Source organism: Microcaecilia unicolor, chromosome 9 (genome assembly GCF_901765095.1).
Source record: "Microcaecilia unicolor chromosome 9, aMicUni1.1, whole genome shotgun sequence".
NCBI lineage: Eukaryota > Metazoa > Chordata > Amphibia > Gymnophiona > Siphonopidae > Microcaecilia > Microcaecilia unicolor.
Genome location: NC_044039.1, coordinates 83,280,451 through 83,296,174, shown reverse-complemented (window position 1 = coordinate 83,296,174; position 15,724 = coordinate 83,280,451). Strand labels below are relative to the sequence as shown.

Below are 15,724 nucleotides of genomic sequence, written 5' to 3'. Positions count from 1 at the left end.
TACTGTGCTTCATTGCAACCAAGTTTCTATGGTGCTGAAGCTTCTCCCATATAAATGCACTGGATCATTATGTTGTGTGTGTGTGAGGGGGGGGGGGGGGAGTTGGGGGGCTTATTTCTCTGGAACCCCCCATCTGATTTGGCTATTTTCAATATATGATATAGGAAAAAGGAGCCATTTCAAACCAGATTTGTCTTTTTACCAGTTTTCCCCATATGTCAAATTTGATATATAAAGATATTTCTTCTAACTTCCACTGGATTCAAAATAAAAATGGTCAGTGTCTAGTAAATGTAGCTGAATAAAATTCAAATGTAACATTAGTTGGACTGGCCTTGTGGCTCATGTACTTCCAGGCTGAAGACCCAGGTTTGATTCTCATGTTCGGTTTCTGCTCTCCTGGAAGTAGTATTCACGGACCTGGGACTTGCCTTCTACTTAATGATAATATCTATTAGCTGTATTTGGGGGGGGGGGGGGAGGAAGCATGTGTACCAAGTTCAGGAGGGAGTTAATCTCTAAGCCCTTGACCACTGACCAACACTGCAATCTGCGAGAGGGGATATTATATAACAGAAGGAAAACCCCAAGCAGTTGGTAATGAAAGCTCATGGCACCACAGCAGACCTGCCAATTCTTGATTGTACGGGTCATTTCCTGACGAGAAAAATCGGGATCTCCCACAGGGTGGCCTCCCATCCAGCAACAGCAGGAAGCGCCTTCATAAGGCATTATCTCCTGCTACCGCTGATCCCACGCCCCACAGCAGCAGGATATGACGTTTTATGAAGGTGTTTCCTGCTGCCACTGGACAGGGAGACCACTCCTGTAGCCGCTGGCCACGAATCAACTGTGCTGGGGATGGAGAAATGGGCGGAGTTGTAGTGGAGAAATGGGTGGGGCAGAGCTGGGGGCAGACCCTAAATCTCTCATTGAGCGGATAGGCCCCCTTGGCAGCTCTGCCACAGACCAAGATAGGTCAGTTCCAACTGAAATGAAAAACACACAGGGCACGATACTGCTGGACCACAGAATATTATCCAACAGCTGATATACTATAACCCAGTGGTTTCCAAACCTGGTTCTGAGGCACCTCAGCCAGTCAGGGTTTCAGGATACCCACATTGAATATTGAGAGAAATCTGCATGCAGTGGAGGTAGCGCATGCAAATCTCTCTCATTAATATTCATTGTGGGCATCCTGAAAACCTGACTGCCTGGGGTGCCTCCAGGCCCAGGTTTGGGAACCACTGCTATAATCTGTAATGTTGGACAAATATGTTGCAGTAATGTCTGCTATACAACACAGTGATGTCGTATTTTCATTCTTAGATGAGAAAGGGCTGCTGAGTCACAAATATATGGTGTTATGATTCATCTCGGAATAAATGAAAACAAGGTGCACAAAAGTATTGCTAGATATGTAAACACAGTTTTTGTTTTAATTTAAAAGTTGTTTTACCTCCCAGAAACTATCACTAGATGCTTCAAGTCCCACAGAATCATCATACGAGCCAGACATTTCTATATAGGACAAGCCACTGCTGTCCTCAGCCGTATCAGTGGAAGACCTTCAGAATCTGCAGGTAAAAGAGGCAACATGGTACATAACAGTAGAAAAGGACATGACACATCCAGTCTACCCAGTCATTCCTGCCCATACTGCCAAGGTCATACCCCAGATGCCCTACACAGACCATGGCTACTAGGATATTGCTTCTTAACAATGGAAGATTTTTTTCATCTTTCTTCATTATAGTTTATCATTCTGAGTAACTGAGCATTAAGATCTCCTTTTTAAAATCATATCCAGCACTCTTCCTATTTTCAAATACAAAGTTTCACAACAGTCCAAACAAAACAAAAGTGCCTTCTAAAAAGTCAAATCATCTATTATATCTTTCTCCATCTGTGCTATACCTGTTGCCATATTCTGAGCTTCGTGGAACAGCGATTTGGGAGCTAAAAATCTGGTGCCTGATTCCATCTTTTGCCTGGTTGACCATTGTGGGTGACATCACTCACAGGCACATGGTGAGAAACACCAGGTCGGCGTCGGAGAAGAGACAGCTACCTCCATCATGCTGACGGAGGAGTGCAACTGAGGAGCACATCCTGCTCCTTAGAATGCACCTTTTACCTGTGGGATTATTTTGTGGCTTGAGCAGCTATGTCAATGATTCAGGTAATGGTGGAGAAAGAAAGGTACAGGGATCTGTGTAGTTATAAAGTTTGTAAGCTGGAATATCCTGGAGTAACAGATTGTTTGTATAGGGTATCTATTTTAAATGTAAGCAATATATCTAGGTCTCTACTAAAAATTGCTTATGTGAATGCTAGATCTACTAAGCAAAAAACTGTTTTTATTTATGTCTATTAAGTGTAGAAAAATGATGATCTATGTGTGTCGGAGTTTTGGCTTTGCAGTTAGATATTGTAGTAGTAAGGCAATGTCTTGCAGGATATAAATGGGAATGAGCATACCTGTATAGGAAAAGAGGTGGTGATCTTTTTGTAAAGAATGTTTGACGCTTCAATTCATGTATGCTGAAGTGAACGAGTACGGGGACTGTGTGGTGATTAAGAGTATCGGATATTGTTTTTTGTTTGGTTTACTTTCCTCCAGAAGTGGTATTTGCTGATTATTCTTTATTGCATTTTTTTTTATCTGGACTAAAATTTTACTGAGTTGTGTTTTGTTAGGGGATTTTAATGTTCCATTGCACCTGATGCCCAGGCTTTTATTGAGCTGGAACATTTGTTGTTTAATCTAATGGAGGCAATTTCATTGTCTCAAATAGTAAACAAGGCTACCCATTCTGTAGGGCACGTTCTCAATTTGATTTTTTTTAGCACCTGTATTAGCTGATTTGCTTAGTCACACGATAATTTATTCTGTTGGTTGGTCTGCTCACTCCCTTATATCTTTTGAGCTGTGTTTCCAGGATATGAAGAACGGTAATAGTGCTATTGATGCTAGGAGGAAAGAGGTTTGTTCACATTTTGAAATAATTATGGAAAGAGTGATCCCTAAGTTGAAGTTTGATAACATTCTCTTGATGAGGCGGTAAATTTGTGAATTGGTACACTAAGCAGGCCTTAGATGTTGCTCCAAAGAAAGAGGTAAGGGTTAACAATGATTGCAGTCCATGGGGACTTCTGCTATTGAGCAGGTGAGGCTTGAGACAAGCAGAGCGGAAATGGTGTAAATCTAAAGATGTTGATTATGATGGTTATAGGATTTGTTTGCTTGAATATGTATGGTTGTGTGAAGATGCGAGATGTATTTTCAGCACAGAATTGAAGGAGATTTGAATAGACCTAAAGAACTATACCAAACCATGAAATTTTTGTTGAATGGCTATAAAACAATGAACAGTGTTGTAGGGCTGGATGATAATCTATTTGCTGCATTTTTGGTAGGGAACAAGAATAATGAAGTGTTGGATTTACAATCTGGTCAGGAGAAATTGGATTCCTTTGATAGTGTTGAGACACAATAGACTGAGTTTGTCTTGATGGGGGATAAGGAGATAGAGACAAGGATAGATATTGAACAGAATAAGTGACATTATCGATCCTTGTGGTACCCCACAGGTCAATGCCAATGGCGGAAATAAGGTGCTGCCAAACATTGTGGACTGTTGGCTGTCTGATATGATCTGAACCAAGCAAGTACTGTTCCACAGTGTCAAAAGCTGCTGAGGTCTAGGTCTCAGTTTCTAAGAACATCATCTAGTAGGGATACGAGGACCATTTCTGTTCCATAACCGGGTCATGAAGTCTAACATGAAGTCATACCCCAGTTTTGAGGAACACATCATATTTGATATAAAGATGACATTTCACTAAGTACAAATATCCTAGAGATGGAAATAGAAACGTTGTACACTGATGTTAAACAAAACCACAAATTAGATCATCTTCTTTCATATTTTAATCTTTTTTCCATGTACTGTAAATATGTAGAACATAGTTGACCAAAGAGCCTACCAAAATAGATCATGATACTAAAATTAGTGTCAGAGAAATCCAACAGCCAAACAAGGAGGATCAAAAGAAAAAAAAAAAAAAGGGAGGGGACAAACAGAGCAAAGGGAGCAGATAAATTTATCATGGAAGGTTACAGAAGGGCTGTATATTGCAGAAGCAATTAGAAAAGATATAAGCCTAACTCAGACATGAGGTAGAGGTTGCAGATTCTACAAATTTGGTGGGGGGGGGGGGGGGGGGGGGGGGGAGAGAAAGGAAGGACTAGGAAAATAAAAAAAAAAAGAAAAAAAAGAAAAAGAGTGTAAGACATTCACTTCTCATTTGTTTTTTTTGCAAAGCCTGGTGGAGGAGGAAGGGGATTTCTGAGGGAGTTGAGGAACAAGTGGGGGGTTTATATAGATCTCTCTAAAAATTAGAGGTTCCTGTTTGGGCCTTTATATTTGAGAAGCTGTTTTACATAGCGTATAATTTTTCTTCTTATGTTTGATGCATATTGCCTTTTCTTTGTAACACTGATTTGAGCTAATAAAGACCTCTAGAAATTTTTTTTTTAAACACCCACCACCAAAAGAGTGAGGTTCAAGGAGGAGGCTGTTCACAGTGGAGAGTAAAAAGAAAAACATGGGGCTTTAGTAAGATGGAGCAAACATGAAGAACAAAATACTGCATGCATGAAAGTTAGGTTTGAATGTACCTCCCTCAGGTAGAGGGAATTGAGAAAAAGATACTGAATGCAAAACAGAGCACATAACTGATAGAGATGAGATCTAAAAACTACTCTTGGGACTTTCATAGCCTGCACAGAATGGCAGAAGAGGAACACTCCACTCTCCCATTTCCATCACTCTGAAATAAGTCCCTACCTGTTGGTCACTAGTTGCTATCTCCACCCTAGAAAAGCTATTTCCTTCTAGGAACACAGAGGCCCCTGAGTTTGAGCCATGAAGTGTGCTTGAATGCCCGCAATGTTTTCACAAGGCTGAGAATAGCGCATGAGTTTCGGAACCGTATAGCTCAAATTCAGCAAAGAACCATGCAGCACCAGATGAGAACTTCTGCTCCAGGGTGAAGCTGGCACTACACATCAGGAGAAGCTAAGGGGGAAAAAAGCCAGACTGATGAGGTTCAGGCTTCAAGCAGAGGGAGGGGGAAGCATGAGGAGGAGGAAGAAAACACTGGAAAAGCAGTAGGAAAACTGAGCGTGAAGGAAAAGAGGAGCAGGGCCATGCAAAAACCATCTGCGGGGTGAAGAACTTTTGTGTACAAAAGAGGAAAAGGACTTGGATGTGATTGTATTTGAAGAGCTTAAGTTGGCGAAACGGGTAGAAAAAGCAACAGTAAAAGCCAGAAGGATGTTTGGGTGCATAGGGAGAGGAATGTAATATACAGGACAATAATGTATATGTGCAGGGACAACTAACTAAATAATGACTTCCCAGCAGCTTCTACTTAGACATGCCTCAAACAATGTCCCCTTAAAATTCTATAATGCTCTCACAAAACAACAAAATAATATATATAATAATTTTTTTAGGATCCTCAAGAGTTCACAGCAGCAGCATTGCTATCAAGCCATTTTAGGTAATGCTATGCATATCTTCATCTTTCCAATATTTAAACATTTATTTCTGTTTCAAACGATGTAAGCTTAAGGTTTAGCGACTAGTATCACTTAACTTTCAGCAGCTTCTCACTGTTACAGAAGCTGATGAAAGTTAAGTGATGCCAGTCACTAATCTTAAACCATAAGTTTAAAGGATCTCTAAGGGAAAGGAAGGGATAGTAGATGGCATGGATGGGCAGACAGGATAGTGGTCTTTATCTGCATTCATTTTTCTCTTTTTCTACATTTCTAACAGCTAGTGCTTTTTTTGTGCTGGTACGCACCGGTACGGCGTACCGGCACCTTTTTTCCTCCTGGCGTCCACCCCATATAAGAAGCTTGGTGAAGCTAAGCCTCCCCAGCCCAACCATGACCTTCTTTCCCCTTCTGCCCCCAGACTCAGCTCCCCGACCGGCAGCCCGACTCCTCTCCGTTCCTCCTCCTCCCCCCTGCCGCGTGTTTTACCTTCCGTGGCAGCGACATCAGTAAAGAAGTCACTGCAGGCTTGCCTCCAGCTTCTCCCTTCCCTCTTCACACAGTGTCCCGGCCTTGCTGAAACAGAAAATGCATTATCACAGAAGGCGGGACACTGTGTGAAGAGGGAAGGGAGAAGCTGGAGACAAGCCTGCAGTGCCTTCTTCTTTACTGACGTCACTGCCACGGAAGGTAAAACACGTGGGGGGGGGGGGGGGGGGGAGAGGAACGGAGAGGAGTCGGGCTGCTGGTCGGGGAGGAGCCCTGTGCCTGTGAGGGCAGCAGGGGAAGAAGGTCACGATTGGGCTGGGGACGCCGGGAGGTAAAAAGGTGCTGGTACACTTGGGAGGGGGGCAGGAATGGGGGGGGAAAGAGAAGAGATCGCTGGAGAGAAGGGCAGGGGGAGAGAAGAGATCGCTGGAAAGGAGGGGACGGCAGGAGGAGAGAACAGATCGCTGTACATGGAGAGAAGGGGAGGGCAGGGAGAGAGAAAAGAGATCGCTGGAGAGGAGGGGAGGGCAGGGGAGAGAGAATTGCTGGACATGGATGGATGGAGGGGAGGGCACGGGGATAGGGGGAGAGAAGAGATCGCTGGACATGGATGGATGGAGGGGAGGGCAGGGGAGAGAAGAGAATTGCTGGCCATAGATGGATGGATGGAGAGGAAAGGGGAGAGAGGAGAATTGCTGGACATGGATGGCAAGGGAGGACAGGGGACAGAGGAGACATGCTGGACATGGATGGAGGGGAGGGTAGAGAGGAAGGAGATGTACATGGATGGGAGGGCAGGGAAGAGAGGAGAAATGCTGGACATAGATGGAGGGCAGGAGAGAGGAGAAGTGCTGGACATGGATGGAGGGGAAGAAAGAAAAAAGAAGATGCACATGGATGGAGATGAGGGAAAGGAAGAGAGGAGAAAAACTGAACATGGATGGAGAAAATAGGCAAAAGCTAGATCCACGTTATACCTCCTTCAGTCAATTCCACGGAGGAGGACCCAGCTTTTACTTATGGATGTATGGCAAGAAATGAAGAAGAAAGGAGGAAAGTAAAGAAATAAATGGAAAGGAAGCCCTGGAAACAGAGTTAAGGGAACAGATAGAGAGCAGCTGAATCAGAGACTGAAGCAGCAGCAGCAGCCTAGCGTGCAGCAGAGACGGGGCACCCGCTCGCGCTCTGGCTCAGCTGATCTTTCCAGGAGGTCCGAGGTTCCTTCCTGCTTCCAGCCCGATTGGCCCGCCTACTATGCCACCCAAGCAAGCGCACAATACATACTCTGCGAAGCAGCAGCCTGGCCCTGCCGTAAGCTACTACTGCTACCACGTCGCGTCGCAGCCGGCACCCGCCCAGCAGGCTCAGCTGATTTCTCCAATCCAGGTGCGTCGACTCGTAGCTGTTTCAAGTATCCATCCTATGCGCCGAACGTGGCTGTGCGCGGCGGCGGCCGTGCTCATCAGCCTCGCTCTCGACTCGCTCCTTGGCTCCGTCGTCAGTTCGCTCTGGCATTAGCTGCACGTGGAAGGCTGCACGCAAGGCACGCAGGGGGGTTGACGATTAGTGTGAGCCTCAGATTGGCCCTGCGGCTGCCCTGAAAAACGTGGGAATTTGGAAAGAAGGTTCTAGTTGGAATCGAGATCATCCAGTCAGTTCCAGAATCCAGTTAGCAGCAGCAGCTGTCAGCCCAGCCCAGCCGCTACAAAAACAGCTGTTTTTAAAAAGCAAGTGCGGCACCGCAGGCAGCCATCAGGCATTGGCTGTCGGCTCTGCAGCCGCTCCTCTCGCCTCTCACGTCACTGCCCCTGGAGGAGAACCCCGGAGCAGCCAATGCCTGATGGCTGCCTGCGGTGCCGCGCTTGCTTTTTAAAAACAGCTGTCTTTGTAGCGGCTGCTGCTGCTCAACAGGAGAAGCAGCAGTGGCCGGAAATGGGAGCTTGCGCCGCGTGTTTCGTGGAAGACTTGGCAGGTCTGTGTTGGGTGGCGAGCCTGGATGGAAAGAAGGGGCTAGAGAGAGAGAGACACGGGATGGAAGAATGGGTAGAGAAAGGGGGAGATGGATGAATGGATGCAGAGAGAAAGGGGAGAGACTGGAAGGATGTGGAGAGAGAAGGGACACTGAACAGAAAAGGGTAGAGAGATAGATAGCCACTGGATAGAAGGAGGGGGAGAGAGACATTAGATGGAAGGATCAGGAGAGAGGGTAGATGGGTATGGAAAAAAAAAGAAGACACTGGATGGAAGGATGCAGAAAGAGGGGAGACACTGGGAGGGGGTCCTGAGACCAGAGGGGAGGGGTGGTCCTGAGACCTGAGAGGGGGGGAGGGTGCTGAGGCCAGAGAGGGAGGGGGGAGGTATCTCTGTCACACACACACTCTCTCTCTCACAGTCAGTGTTTTTCTCTCTCTCACTCTACGTCTCACACTGTATCACATTCACTCTCTATGTGTCACACAGTCAATCTCAAACACTCTCGATCTCACAGAGAGTCTGTGTATTGCACACATACTCTCACACAGTCTCACACACACACACTCGCACCCACACTCACTCACACATTCACTCTCTCTCATACAGTTACTCTCACACTCTCTCTCTCTCAAACATACACACTCCGAGGAAAACCTTGCTAGCGCCCGTTTCATGTGTGTCAGAAACGGGCCTTTTTTCTAGTAACGTATACTGTTCCAAGCCAGCATCATATGTAACTGCTTATATGTGGTTGGTATGATGGCAAACGCCAACTAGTGTTTAAGCATAAATGACTATAACCTGCACAGAATGATGGGTGTGGCTCTGGCTGCCTTGTTGGCAGACTGGATAGACTATGCAGGTCTTTACCATCATTTACCGTTACATTTTGAATGTGAGATCCCTAAACACAAAGGTTTGCATTCATGTCAACCCATTATGTGCCAGCCCAACTGCTAAAGCTCTAGTGGAAACAGATTAAGTTGCTGCCCTGGAGAGCTGAATTAGGACTAACCCTCTGAAAAAAAAACAGAACTTGATATCCTCCTTGGTGGTGGCAATTTTAGCATAAAACGCCTCCTTTAGTAGTAGTAATAACTCCAACACCCATTCCTTCTCTCCTTTTATCAAAACACCTATCTGACCCGCTCTCTGCAGAGTACTGTTACCCCCATGCTCTCTTCCTGCCCACATGAAGTGGAAAGATATAAGGGCGGGACACCACTATAGCAGTAATTCTCTCAGTCATGGTGCCCTGTGTAGCAACACACACACCACACACCCGAAAAGCTAGCCCTGAGCCAAGTCAGGAGTTCAGCAGCGCAGCTGTGCTGGGATCAAGAAAGGAAGCCAGGGCTCAGCAGCTTAGCTGAGAGGGAAACCAAACCAAAAAATACAGTATGGGAGCAGTGTACCCTTTGTCCCATTCCAAACCACCCATCACTCGACAAATCGTCCTGCTGCTGCCATACTATTTCTTTGGGCCAATAGAGCACATAATGAACCCACTTAATCCATCCCCACTGGATTCCATGGCCTATAACATGGTAAATCAGTTTTAGATTTGTGAAAAAGGGAGATGGTGTTCCTCTCCATTCCCTTTTTGAGGCTTGACTATAGGTCCTCTCCACTACAGAGATGTAAATAGGAACAACAAACACAGTTGCCAGAGAATGTGGTGAAGGCGGTTAGCTTGGCAGAGTTTAAAATGGGGTTAGATGGTTTCCTAAAGGACAAGTCCATAAACTGCTACTAAATGGACGGGAAAAATCCACAATTCCGGGAATAACATGTAAAGAATGTCTGTACATTTGGGAAGCTTGCCAGGTGCCCTTGGCATGGATTGGCCGCTGTCATGGACAGGATGCTGGGCTCAATGGACCCTTGGTCTTTTCCCAGTGTGGCATTACTTATGTACTTATATGAGAATACCAGGAGCCTAAGAAATAAGATGGGAGAGTTAAAATATATTGCACTAAATGAAAAATTAGATATAATAGGCATCTCTGAGACCTGGTGGAAGGAGGATAACCGGGTAGCATTGTATATTAACGACAGCCTTGAATCAAATAGATTGAAAATTCTGCAGGAAACAAAACACTTCTTGGAATCGCTGTGGATTGAAATTCCATGTGTAAAGGGGAAAAGGATAGTGATAGGAGTGTACTACCATCCACCTGGCCAGGATGAACAGACAGATGCAGAAATGTTAAAGGAAATTAGGGACGCAAACAAACTGGACAACCCAATAATGGGTGATTTCAATTACCCCGATATTGACTGGGCAAATGTAACATCGGGGCACACTAGGGAGGTAAAATTCCTTGATGAAATCAAGGACTGCTTTATGGAGCAGATAGTACAAGAGCCGACGAGAGAAGGACAAATTCTAGACCTAGTCCTTAATGGAGCGCATGATCTGGTGCGGGAGGTAATGGTGCTGGGGTCACTTGATGACAGTGATCATAATATGATCGGATTTGATATTAGCTTTGAAGTAATAGGAAATCAAATAAGTTAGCGTTTAACTTTAAAAAAAAGGAGACTATGACAAAATGAGAAGAACGGTGAAAAACAAAAAAAAAAAAAAAAAAACTTAGGAGCAGCTGCAAGGGTCAAAAATTTACATCAGGCATGGATGCTGTTCAAAAACACCATCCTGGAAGCCCAAGCCAAATATATTCCACATATTAAAAGAGGACGGAAGACCAAACGACAGGCAACATGGTTAAAAAGTGAGGTGAAAAAAGCTATTAGAGCTTAAAGAAAATCATTCAGAAAATGAAAGGAGGAACCGACTGAAAATAATAAGAAACAGCATAAAGAATGTCAAGTCAAATGCAAAGCGCTGATAAGGAAGGCTAAGAGGGACTTAAAAAAAAAAAAAAAAGATTGCGTTGGAGGAAAAAACACATAGTAAAATTTTTTAAGGTATATTAAGAGCAGGAAGCCAGCAAAAGAATTGGTTGGACCACTAGATGACCAAGGAGTAAAAGGGACAATCGGGGAAGACAAAGCCGTAGCGGAGAGATTAAATGAATTCTTTCCTTCGGTCTTCACCAAGGAAGATTTGGGTGGGATACCGGTGCCAGAAATGGTATTCGAAGCTGACGAGTCGGAGAAACTTACTGAATTTTCTGTAAACCAGGAGGATGTAAGTGGGCAGTTCTACAAACTGAAGAGTAGCAAATCTCCTGGACCGGATGGTATTCATCCCAGAGTACTGATAGAACTGAAAAATGAACTTGCGGAGATATTGTTATTAATACATAATTTATCCTTAAATACTAGGACTAGGGGGCATGCGATGAAGCTACAAAGCAGTAAATTTAAAACGAATATGTGAAAAGTTTTCTTCACTCAATATGTAATTAAACTCTAGAATTCATTGCCAGAGAATGTGGTAAAGGCGGTTAGCTTAGCGGAGTTTAAAATAGGTTTGGACAGCTTCCTAAAGGAAAAGTCCATAGACCATTATTAAATGGACTTGGGGAAAATCCACTATTTCTGGGATAAGAAGTATAGAATGGTTTTGTACATTTTTGGGATCTTGCCAGGTATTTTTGACCTGGATTGGCCACTGTTGGCAACAGGATGCTGGGCTTGATGGACCTTTGGTCTTTCCCAGTATGGCAATACTTATGTACTTATGATTGGCTGTAGTTTTCAAAATGTGCTACTGGGTCAAAATACACAAAAATTGATGTCGATAGTAAGTTTATGACGACATTTATCATTCAACCTCATATCAAAAACCTGTGCACAGCATATCAGTTTCAGATTTCTTCACAAAGTAAAGATTAAAACGCTTGTAGGAAAAAAATATATATAAATAACTAATTTCAATAACACTTTATAAAATAGGCAAATTCTGTTAAGAACAATTTGTATTTATTTTGCATCATTTAACTACAATAAAATTATATTTGGGTTATTTTGTTCAGTTGCACAGTGTCATTTTCATGTGTGTGACACTGTCTGCCAGGCATATCACAAAAGAAGAAAAGTTGAAGACTGATATAGCTATTAAACTGTACAGTTCTAACAAAGATTAGGCTAAGATCATAGGCTAAATAATTCTAAACTCAAGGAGGGACTGAAATGGTTCATTTAACTCAACAGTGACTAATGATGTATCAAATGCTTATGACTGCAGTGTGGAAACCCTTATTCATCACACTTGCATCAAATTTGCCTGTAAAAAGGCAAGAAGAGAGAAAGCAAACCTACTGGCTATGCTCCCTATTTTCTATTTTCGTTTAAACAAAGTAGTGTATATGCTAGTTAAAAATATTACAAACCAAAATAAAACTAATACAAACTTACAAATTTAAAAGGCCAATAGGGATTTGAGTTTGATGAGCAAGTTGTTTTCCTGGCCTTTGGCTTAAGTGAGCAAAAGCTGGTCAACAAGAGAACATGATTTTTTTTTTTTTTTTTAATGTTTTTATGTTGTCTTTAGAACTGTTCATTGCTGCTTCCCAGCTTCACTAAGTCAGCGCATGAGCTGATGAAATCTATTTCTCTTCTAAGTTTAGTAGAAATTGCTGTCCATGATCTCTCCTCAAACTGTTCAGTAGCTTACCTCATCATAATTAAACCCTATATTTATTCTTCTCTCAAGAATGAAAAGTCTGCAAGTATGTTTACTGCACAATCCTGAAACAGCACATTTTTGTCAAATATTTGCTTTCCAGCAACTTTGGAAGAGTAAAAAAAAAAAAAGTCTACAGGGTGGAAAAGAGGAGAACATAAGAGTACATAAGAGTAGCCATACTGGGTCAGACCAATGGCCCATCTAGCCCAGTATCCTTTTTTTCAAACAGTGGCCAAGCCAAGTCACAAGTACCTGGCAGAAACCTAAATCGTGGCAACACTCCATACTACAAATCCCAGGGCAAGCAGTTGCTTCCCATGTCTGTCTCAATAGCAGACTATGGTGCTCATTTTCAAAGCACGGTGCTCATTTTCAAAGCACTTAGCCTCCCAAAGTTCCATAGAAACCTATGGAACTTAGCCTCCCAAAGTGCTTTGAAAATATGCCTCTATGTGGACTTTTCCTCCAGGAATTTTTCCAAACCTTTTCTGTAAACGTTTTAAAAGGTGCTCGCCAGCAACCAGCATGGGTAAAGCAAGCACAGTACTACAGGCTATTATGTTTACTAATCTGATGTCCTAACAGTATCATGAACATACTGTAGTAACCTTCCTACACAGGCAGAAGGAATTAACGCGCCTCCCATGCCCAACATATTTAAGTAAATATTGTGTAATCTGGTGCATAGCAATGACTTAACCAAATATTATTCTAGGTGTGGCTTTTTCTCAAGTTCATCACCACCCTGGCTGGATCAACATCTAAAAATAACTGACATTCATACATAATGTACTAGCTTAATATATCGAACACTATAAAAGGCACAGAAATTAAAAGTTAATAGTACTCCATACTGTTCAATATTTTGGTTAACTAGAGGAAAGAAATAAAGTACTATGAACTATATAAAAATGTACACTGCCCAAAGACAACAGAAAAAAAATGAATTCCCACGAGCAAAAAATAAAAACTTAACCCTCAGGGAAAAACAGGAAACATGGTAGCAATAGCAGCCTAAGTGTGCAGTAACCTACCACCAAGCCAGAAAAATATGACTCTACAATGGATGTAAATGTTTCAATAATTAACCATTACAATTACTGCTAATCATTTATATAGCACTACTAGACATACGCAGCGCTGTACACGTCATATGCAGGTACTTTCTCTGTCCCTAGAGGGTTCACAATCTAAGATTTTTTTGTACCTGGGATAATGAAGGATTAAGTAGCTTGCTGAAGGTCATAAGGAGCTGCAGTGGGAATTGAACCCAGGTTGCCAAGATCAAAGCCCACTGCACCACCATTAGGCTACTTCTCCACTCCTACAATTCAGTTATTTCAAAGTTAACTAAATCATAAAATAGGCTGAAGACCACATTGCCCACAACGATAAGATCGACCTCCCTTAATGGACCTACCATTTCCCAAACTAGCCACTAGTGGCCCAAAACTGTGTTATGCAGCTCCAGCCTGGCTTAAATGGATTTCTGACAGGTCTGCAGGCATAAGAAATTTAAAAGGTTTAGACAGTAAGCTTTACTTACTATTTACTAGTTCACAAAACTATACCAAACCATCAAAAGTATGCATTTCTATTGTTGTCCTTTCCATACTTGGTAGTAACAGTTAATTATCTATTTTAGCAGTATAAATTGGTTCAGAATCAATTACAAATGATCCTGTCAATCAAACTTACTAAAGGAGAGAAAGATTGCTTTAGAGGAATGCAAAATTAACTGACATACCTCTCTACTCTCATGCCATTAAGGTATTTTTAGATACAGATAGCAGAAATCAAACAGGTTCTCCTGACTTTGCATCATTCTTTCAGAGAAATGCACCTGAAAAAGCAGACAAAGCCTTGAAGGACACAACCACATATGGTGTGTATTGCATTCAGGGAAGTTCTTAGTCAGAGCAGTGCCCAGGATAAAGGTTGTTTATGTTTATTCAGGTCAAGAATCAAAGCAGTTTAAATAAGAAAAAAGGAAAGGAACTACAATTCAAGACTGAATCACAGAGATAAAAAGGAGAAAAACACAAACACACACACAAATGCCTCCTCAGAAAAGAGACGCTGATCGCCAGCCAAGAGTTCCAGCCTATGCACCCTCAGCAAAAGTAAAGGAAAATAAGTAGGTCTTGATAAGGGTTCTAAATTGTAGATAAAGACTGTTCAGCCCTAATTTCCAAAGAAAGGGAGTTCCAGAGGGAAGGGGCAAGACAGAAAAAAAGCTGAGTGGTGAGTAGCCTCTAGCCTACAGCAGATTGATGATGGATTGGTGAAGAGGCGATTTGAGGCGGATCAGAGTAATCGTGAAGGCCTATAAGGGGTGATCAACGAGGCAAGTTAAGAAGGAATATTCTGATGAAGAATTTTATAGGCCAGTAATTGTGGCAGATGCATAATTTAGTTGGTAACCAGCGGTGATGTTTCAAGAGAGGAGTTACATGGTCATAACGTTGGGCTCGAGAGAGTATACGTACAGAATGGTCTGAGGTTTCTTACAGACTACATATAGGAGGCCTGCACAGAAAACATTGCAATAGTCAAGCTTAGATGCTACCAGGGCATACAGGAGAGTAGTGCAGGAGTTATCGTCCGAATAAGACAACTGGACTAGCTTGCTACAAATACTGTAACTTAGATCAGTTCCTTATACCTTGTTTAACTGTACAAAGAACTTGCCTTGAGTTTAGTCACCCATCTATTTGTCCCAACTGACTCTGTACCACGCATCTCGTCCCCAACTATATCTGACCTTGGCCACTCAGCTATATGGTAAGCTGTATTGTAGAAAAGCAATAGTATCATAGCAATGTTACTTGAATGTTCTAAAGTGAACTTATTCGATATTTCATTAGTATTAAGCTGACATTGTATTCTCTCTCTCTTATTTGAATTTCAATGCTGTCAATGGGTATATTTTGATCCTGTTCCATGGTAGTCCTATTATTACCGCCCAGTAGCATCTATTAGTAGTCAAACTAATGGAAGGACTAGTGACCAAACAACTCAATGACTACATAAACAAATTCACTATACTACAAGAGTCACAATCAGGATTTCGACCCCTACACAGCACCGTA

At 42.7% G+C, this 15,724-nt stretch overlaps 1 protein-coding gene across 3 annotated transcripts in view; it reads right to left on the bottom strand.

Annotated features, from left to right (window-relative positions):
* The window catches only part of PACSIN2 (protein kinase C and casein kinase substrate in neurons 2), a 192,962-nt gene that overhangs the window by 124,861 nt on the left and 52,377 nt on the right, over positions 1-15,724 (bottom strand). For all 3 annotated transcript variants that reach the window (XM_030215522.1, XM_030215521.1, XM_030215523.1), the window contains exon 2: positions 1,463-1,580. In XM_030215522.1, the coding sequence (XP_030071382.1) occupies positions 1,463-1,522 (60 nt within the window). In that variant the 5' untranslated portion in view covers positions 1,523-1,580. The remainder of the gene's footprint in view (positions 1-1,462; positions 1,581-15,724) is intronic.